The sequence below is a fragment of the Orycteropus afer genome, unplaced genomic scaffold (assembly GCF_000298275.1).
Source record: "Orycteropus afer afer isolate SDZICR_OR568_19922 unplaced genomic scaffold, OryAfe1.0 scaffold00271, whole genome shotgun sequence".
In the NCBI taxonomy this organism is placed as follows: domain Eukaryota; kingdom Metazoa; phylum Chordata; class Mammalia; order Tubulidentata; family Orycteropodidae; genus Orycteropus; species Orycteropus afer.
The window spans coordinates 292,531-301,215 of record NW_006921858.1 but is presented as its reverse complement, the minus strand read 5'-3'; the positions used below and the strand labels follow the sequence as shown (position 1 = coordinate 301,215).

The window sequence follows — 8,685 nt, the reverse complement described above, 5'->3', positions numbered from 1 at the left end:
GCAGCCACCGCCCGGAGCCGCCGCGCCCGCCCGCCAGCCCCGCCCACCCCTGCGTGATGACGTGTCCACGCCTCCTGCAGGCGGAAGCGCGGGCGCGTTATCGGCTGCTTGGGTATCCGCGGGGCCGAGCTGGGCGTTTGCCCTCCGAGAGGCGCTGGCGCGCGTAGTGGACATTATAGGGCCCGGGCCCCCGAGATCCGCGGGTCCACCCAGCCCGCCTTGGTTGGGGGTGGGGGAAGGGGTGGGTGAGAGTAATAGGCTGCCGTTGTCGCCACTGCCGCTCTCTGTGGATGTGGTTTCGCGATGAGCAGCGACCGGGAAAAGTGTTCAGGCGGAGCGGCCGCTCTAGGGGCCGGTGGTGATCCGGGCCCCGCCGCGGCCAAGGGTCCCACGGCTGAGGGGAGCCCAGCACCGGAGCCACCTTCTTCCATGCTGAGTGTGGACGTGCCGGGGCTGCTCTCGCAGTTCGCGCGCAGCTTCGTGCTGCTCTTCCCGGTGTACGCGCTCGGCTACCTGGGGCTGAGCTTCAGCTGGATCCTGCTGGGGCTAGGTCTGCTCTTCTGGTGCCGGAGGAACAAGGGCCACAAGACGTCCCGCCTCTCCCGGGTGCTGGCCTTCCTGGAGAACGAGGAGCAGGCGGTGCGCCTCAGCGTCTGCTCCTCCGACCTGCCCGCCTGGGTGAGTGGCCGCCCCGGCCCGAGCGCGGAACACGCGTAGCGCGCACTTCCCTCCCATGCCTTGGGGCTTCCACGACCCGCTTATGTAAGGCTGCCCTCTCCGTTACCTGCCCCCGTGGAAGTCACTTTACTGTCATCGCCCACCCTTGGTTTCTGAGCTGTCTGCTGTCACCGCGACCCTCTTCGAAAAGCGCCTTCCCTTTCACCGCCCCCTCTTTCGTACTTTGCTAATCTCGAGCAAGAAGCGTGTGTGAGCCGATAATATGCATTACATTCCTTTCTACTTTAGCCACATTTTTGCCAAAAAGTCATGGCTTTTACTATTTGAACCCAAGCTTCTGCATGTTGGAAATGACTACTACTTTTTGGTATGTCTTTTTAGGGAAATGAGTAGTTGCTTCTGGTGTTCAGAGCCATTTGGAATTCTCTGTGCTTTTTCACACCACCCTGCTGTCGTAGGCCTGGAAATGATTCGGTTTTAGTTTTCTCCGTTTTAGAAAATGTAGCGAGCGGTATTATTTTCTTCTGACAGCTGGTGGGGAAGTTACGTTTTTTTTTTCCTTTCCTAAGATTCATTCATTTTCCCCTTTGTTTCCTGACGCAATTGAAGAGCAATGAGTGTCCACCGAAATACTAGAATACTTGAAAGTTTGTTTCATTTTTTGCAAGTAACACTGTAAAACTGAAGTCCATATAATGAGCACTTTTTTTATAGGGTCAACACAAATACAACTTTTTTTTTTTTTTTTTAAAGGAAGTTTTGAAAGTGTTGCACTAATAGCAAGAGTCATAGCATTGATTATATTAATTTTTTTACCCCCGGCAATCTTCTGCATAATACATCAATTATTTTTTTTTTACCCCCGGCAATCTTCTGCTGGACCTGGAAGCTAATGGAGTTGGGTTCCTCTTTATTTTCTCCTTGCCCCCAATTCTTCCTTAGCCATGAGTTGGTGCCATAGTTTCAGACTACAGAAAATAATGCTTAAGATAAATGATACTTTGCATTAGGTGTAATGTAAACTTCCATGTGAAAATGGCCAGCCAGTGAGTTTCAGAGGGGTCGTTTTCTCACAGAGGAGAAAAGAGCTTAGAAAATGATTCCTGTTTTCAGTCATAAGACATTTGTTAAGTAAGGCATGGTAGGTATGACACAAAAGACAAAAATTAGAAAGCAGGACTTTCCAGTACCAAGGAGGACCATACCATTTTGTGAGAGGGCTTTGGAATTTAAAATTCTGTCAATATGTGGTAGACATAGGAAACAGTAGTATTTTGGAAACTCGGTAACTGATGTGGTAGAGCTTTCACTTTGAATCAGGATAAACAAGGGAGGTGTAGAAAACAAAGTTAAAGTGATCAAGGTGAGAAAGACCAAGAACAGATAAGCACTTTGGGAATGCAAAAACAAACTTACTGCCCTCCAGTGGGTTCCTGGTATCTCTATGGATGTAGATTGCCCAGTCTTCCTTCCGTGGAGTGGCTGGTGGGTTTGAACCTCCATCCTTTTGATTAGCAGTCAAATGCCATAGGCACTACTCCACCAGAGAAAAAGTAGCTTTAAAATGGCACCATGCACCTGTATTACACTAAGTTAAAAGGTATTAGAAAGAAGCTATAAAAGCATAGTGTAGATACATTACCAAAACAATAAGTATAATCAGTACTAAAATTAACAGAATGGAATTGACTTCCATAGATCCTTGCTTATTGAACAGTTGGGTAATTTCAAATTTGCTTATAAAAATGCCTTGTGAAACACAGACTATTTTCTCAGAAAATTAACAAGGATAATTGCTGCCATATTGAAGGGCTAATTTACTTTTTACTTTTTTTTTTTCCTTTTAACAGAATAAAAGGTTGATTAGCTAAAGATTTTTTTCTAGGTTTTTCTCTGTGTGACACAAACTGATCATGGTGTTTGTCTCATGGAGTAAGGAACTTACGTTGTCTCCAAAATTTTTCACTTGTTTTTTCCAAATTTTTGTTTGAACTTATACATATCTTTCAACATGTTTATGTTGGCTAAATAACTTCTTTGGGGAGGGGGATACAAGAAACTTGACAATAATCTTATCTAGAAATAACACCGGGAGTCTGGGGTTTAAGAGAGATTTTGGAGGGAGGTACTTTTTTTTATTGTAATAAACCAGTTGCCATGGAGTCATCTCCCGCTATTGGTGACCCCATGTGTGTCACAGTAGAATTCTACTCTTTAGGGTTTTCAGTGGTTAACTTTTATGAAGGAGATCACCAGGCCTTTCTTGTGAGGTACCTCTGGGTGGCCTCAAAGTTCCAACTTTTTTTATAAACAAACAAAAAAAAACCTACTGCCATCGAGTTGATTCTAACTCATAGTGACCCCCATTGGGTTTCTGAGGCAATAAATCTTTATGAAAGTAGACTGCCCAGTCTTACTTCCACAGAGTGGCTGGTGGGTTTGAACCACCACCCTTCCAGTTAGCAGTCAGATGCCTTAGGCACTGTGCTACCAGAGCTCCAACCTTTTGATTAGCAGCTGGTAATACCCATGTGTTATTTCATAATAAAACTAGTGGACTTGTACTGTCTAGTATTGTGCTCACTATTTTATGTCCAGGAACAAATAAAAAATAGAAGAAGCCATATATAAGAAAAGTTAAAACTTCAGTATTAATACTACTTTGGTTTTTTACCTTTCTTAGGTTCTTGGATTTCTGAACTTTGGGCTGTTGTTTTGCTTTCAACTAGGTAAATTAGTATGCCCCAAAGACTGTACATTTTCATAATAAGTCACTGATGACTATGATTCATAGCAGGATAGAAGCATAGGAAAACATGAACTAATGTGGTATTGATTTCCTAACCCCACTTTTGTATATGTTCAATGACAGCATTTCTTCCTTTAATTTAGTAAAGTAAAAATTTATACTGAATATGGAAGTGAGATAATTGAAGAATATTTGTACTTTGAGAACACAGATATACTGTTCCCAAATTGAGGTTATTAGGAGATGGAAAATAGCTCTCACTTAACATGTGATAATTCTCTAAGACTTTGGTCCTACAGCTATAATATAAACTGTGTTATTATTCATTCTTCACTCTTCTTTTTTCCATAAACAAGGAAGTGGCCTAGCAGGCTCTGCTTGATGGATTGAGGGCTGTGCTTTGTCTGTGTTGTGTTAATAAACCAAAAAAACTCACTGCCATCGAGTTGATTCCCACTCATAGTGACCCCCATTGGGTTTCTGAGGCTGTAAATGGTTACAGAAGTAGATTGCCCCATCTTCGTGCATGCAGAGCAGCTGGTGGGTTTAACCGCTGACCTTTTGGTTAGCAGCCAAATGCCTTATCCATTACTCCACCAGAGCCCCTGTTATTTTAATTGTTGTTGTTGTTGTTATGTGCCATCGAGTCAGACCCGACTCATAGCGACCCCTCCTTGGCTTGCTGAGGCAGTATCACTATGGAAGTAGATTGCCCCATCTTCCTTCCAAGGAGTGGCTGGACCCTGGAAATTAGGCTATAAGTAAAGAATAATCTTGAAGAGTTTTTATAGACACGAATAAGGAGGATTTTCTATTGCTATTTTTACTTATTTTAACTTAGTAGGCAAAGGCAAGGCATCTTGGGTAGCACAAATAGTTAAGTGTTCTACTTCTAGCCAAAAGGTTGGTGGTTTGAACCTACCCAGAGGTGCCTTGGGAAACAGACCTGCCTGGCATTCTGCATCTGAAAGGTCATCACAGCCTTTGAAAACCCTAAGGAACAGTTCTACTCTGTACTCAGGGTTGCCTTGAGTTGGAATAGAGTCAACAGCAGGGTGAATTCTGACTTTTTTAGGCTTTTACTGCTGCCAGTAAATGCTGCACTGAGTAGTGACCCAAACCTGTCACATAAACTATTACTTCACTGTTTTGACAGTTGGTCTTTTATTACTCATATACTTTGATGATTGAGGATTAAAGCATAGTCAACTTCCTTGGGTATGTCATTGTATACTACTGTGTAGAAATTTTTTTGGGGGAAACCTTTCTTCTTCTCATAGTACTTCTGGAAAGTTCAGGAGAATTAACTGTAGCCAAAATTTAATATTTTTGTAGTCTAAAAACCAAGCGAACAGAAGAAAAGAATACACTTTGGCTTTGTATAAGGGAAGGGTAAATGTTTGCTTTTTGTTCTCAGTGTTAATCATTGACTTATACATTAATAAGATTTTGGGAAGACTTATAGCAGAAAATAGTTTGTGTGGCTAATTTAGGGGTCACAATTCAGCTATTTTAAACCATCATTGCCATTTTGGTGCTTAAATCCTGGAGTGATCATTTGCTTTGAGAAAATGTTGAGTCCTCTTCCTATCTTTTTAAGGACACAGATGCTGCTTTGTGTTTCTTGATTATACCCATATTGCTGCTGTAATTCAAAGAGGAGAAGACTGTTGCAGTCGCATTGCTATATGCTGTGTGTTTTAAAAGCTTCATTAACTTAGAACATAACACCCCAAGGCTGCTAAAAATAAAGCAGTAAACATAACCTATTTTTTTATTTTAACCTAAAAATAGATTCATCCATTGATTTGTAGCTCTAGTTTAATAATACGTCTGTTTCAGATAAATACTATCCTTGTTTTAAATATTGATATTGGATTGAATTGTGTCCTGCAGTAAATTTTAGCCTCTGTGCCATGATTAAAATCTCATTTGGAAATGGATTGTCTTTGCTATGTTAATGAGACAGGATTAGCGTAAGGGTATATTTTAAGTCAGTCTTTTTTGAGACATAAAGAGAGATTAAACTAGTAGTCAAGAAAAGTAGATGCCAAGCCATGTAAAGATTGCTCAACATCAGAAGCTCAAAAGAGACAAGGACTGTCCGGTAGAGCTGACAGAAAACCTGCTTGAATTCAGACTTCTAGTCTCCTAAACTGTTGTTGTTATGTGTGGTCGAGTTGGACCCGACTCATAGCGACCCCTCCTTGGGTTTCCGAGGCAGTATCACTATGGAAGTAGATTGCCTCATCTTCCTTCGGAGGAGTGGCTGGTGGGTTTGAACAGCTAGCCTTCTGGTTAGCAGTCAAATGCCTTAGGCATCACGCTACCAGAGCTCCTTAACTGTAAGAAAATAAATTTTTATTTGTTAAAGCTACCCCTTTGTGGTGTTTCTAAGGTGTCCTGGTGGTATAGTAGGTAAGGCCTTTGGTTGCTAATCAGGTCTGTGGTTCAAACCCACCAGCTGCTCTTGGGGAGGAATATGAGGTAATCTACTTACATAAAGATTTACAGACTTGGAAATTTATGGGGGTCCCTATGATTTGGAAGGGAGTGAATAGCAATGGGTTTGGTTTATTTTGTGGTATTTCTGTTACAGCAGCACTGGGTAACTAAGACAGATACTATATGGGCTAAAACAAATTCTAGTTGACTAGCAATAGAAATAATGTTTTAGAGATATAAACAGCCTAAATTTGTGTTTTTCTTTGAGTTATTTTTAATGCTTAACTTTGATTTGATATTGGTAATTAGCATGAATGTTTGAGAAATTTTACCTATAGATTTTCTTTTTTAAAAGATATTAGTTATACTCATCAGGGCATAAGTTTACAAGTAATATTTTTAATCTCTTATTTTGTTATATTTGTTAAATTATTGTCTTCTAGTTTCCATGACAACTATATCTCAGATAGTTTTCTTGCACAGGTTTGAACCAGTTCAAGCCTACTAGCTGCTCCACAGGAGAAAGAGGCAATCTTTATTTTCAATTTTCAGTAAAGATAGCAGCCTTGTAAACCCTATAGGACAGTTCCACTCTGTCCTACAGAATCGCTATGAGTTGGAATTGGAATTTACTCAACAGCAACAGGTTAATTTTTACAGAAGCAGGCACTGGCACATCTCTCTCCTGCTGAGTGGCTGATGGGTTCAAACCACTGATCTTTCAGTTAGCCCCTGAGCTCTTAACCACTGTACCACCAGGGAGCTTTCTCTCTCTATATATTAAAAAAACCAAACTCACTGCCATCAAGTCATTTTTCCGACTCATAGCGACCCTTCTTGGGTTTCCAAGGCACTATCTATCTCTATAGGAGCTCTGGTAGCATAGTGGCTAAGACACTTGCCTGCTAACCAGACGGCTGGCGGTTCAAACCCACCAGCCACTCCTCGGAAGGAAGGTTGGGCAATCCTACTTCCGTAGTGATACTGCCTCGGAAACCCAAGGAGGGGTCGCTATGAGTCGGGGCCGACTCGATGGCAAATAACAACAACAACAACAACATCTATCTCTATGGAGGGAGTTCTGGTGGCATAGTGCCTAAGGCATTTGACTGCTAACCAGAAGCCTGGCGGTTCAAACCCACCAGCCACTCCTCAGAAGGAAGGTTGGGCAATCTACTTCTGTAGTGATACTGCCTCAGAAACCCAAGAAGGAGTGGCTATGAGTTGGATCTGACTCAAGGGCAATGGGTATCTCTACAGAAGTAGATTGCCCAGTCTTCCTTCCAAGGAGTGGCTGAATGGGTTTGAACTGTCAGCCTTCTGTTTAGCAGTCAAGTGCCTTGAGTACTATGCCACCAGAGCTCCATATATATATATTATATATATATATATATATATATATATATATATATATGCATATATATATACACATATACACACATACATACATATGTATATAGTTTTGTACATTACAAAAATACATGGCATTATAGTTGGTGGGAACAGCAAAATAAAAAGTAAATGTGTAAGAAATCATGGGTAGATTCTAGGAGAAGATGTGACAGCTCAGTAGGATGTAAGCATCAGATCCTAATAAGGCGATAGTGGGGAAGATGATTGTAAAAGGAGGTTCTTGGACTGTTTAATCTGAAGGAAACCATGTAGAATATCTATTGTAGTTGTAATGCCTTCATTTTATAGAAGGTTGAACCTAGGCTAATGACTTATCCTAGGCACCTGGGCTGATGAACAGAAGGGCTCAGACTAAAACCTGGAACTCCAGGCTTTCATGGGAGTTCTTTCAGTTTACTAGGGCTTGGTTGTGGAAACAGTACTTAGGGGTGACTACTACCGTATTCATGTTTTTGACATGGGGGAGAGGGGGGAGACAACAATATATCCAGAACTATGCTTGTAAAATCAGAAAGTGAAAACAAGTGTGTAATGCAATAATTTTGAAAAAGCATAGAGACAAAGTTGTTATTGGATTGCTAGGATTTGTGCCATCAAAGTAGCATAAACTGCACATCTTATCTACTTCCTTCAAATAAACGATTTTCTTTTACTCTTTAATGATCTTACTGTGCCATAAACACTGAGTCACCTCATGTTCTTTTGGAATTGGGTGTGGCATAGCTCTTAACACAAAGCAATTAATATGTGTATTGTCTTTTGTATGGAATCAGTTTTCCATTTAACATATTATATTTATAGAAATTTTCTGTTGCCTTTCTACTGGTCACTAATTTATTCCCTTCATTTATTTTTTAACTGTTTTTAAAGTCCTGTATTGTTTTTTAAAAAGAAATCATTCATTTTAGTGAATCTTAGCTAGAGTGGACCTCATTTTAAGGAACTAGCCCAATTTAAGGAGCTCTGGTAGCATAGTGCCTAAGGCACTTGACTGCTAACCAGAAGGCTGGCAGTTCAAACCCACCAGCCACTCCTTGGGAGAAAGGTTGGGCAATCTACTTCCGTAGTGATACCACCTCGGAAACCCAAGGAGGGGTTGCTGAGTTGGGTCCGACTTGATGGCACATAACAAAAACACAACAACAGCCCAAATTATGTGTAAAATTTAAAAGTGAATCTTTATTATGGCATATGAATTACATCTTAATAAAGCTATTTTTAAAAAGTGATTTTTTAAACTGATTTATTCATTCAGCTGTCTACTGATGGTGCTAATGGTACAAATGTGAGTAAAAACGGGCTTTAACTCAAGGAATTTACTAGCTGGTCATGACACAAATCTAGATTTATGGTCTTGGAAACCCAGTGAGGGTCGCTATGAGTCAGAATTGACTCAATAG

At 41.1% G+C, this 8,685-nt stretch overlaps 1 protein-coding gene across 1 annotated transcript in view; it reads left to right on the top strand.

The window, feature by feature from the left end:
- Positions 1-303: 303 nt before the first annotated feature.
- Positions 304-8,685, top strand: part of ESYT2 (extended synaptotagmin 2) — a 167,546-nt gene continuing 159,164 nt past the window's right edge. Inside the window, exon 1 of the mRNA XM_042782246.1 lies at positions 304-678. Within this exon, the coding sequence (XP_042638180.1) occupies positions 304-678 (375 nt within the window). The remainder of the gene's footprint in view (positions 679-8,685) is intronic.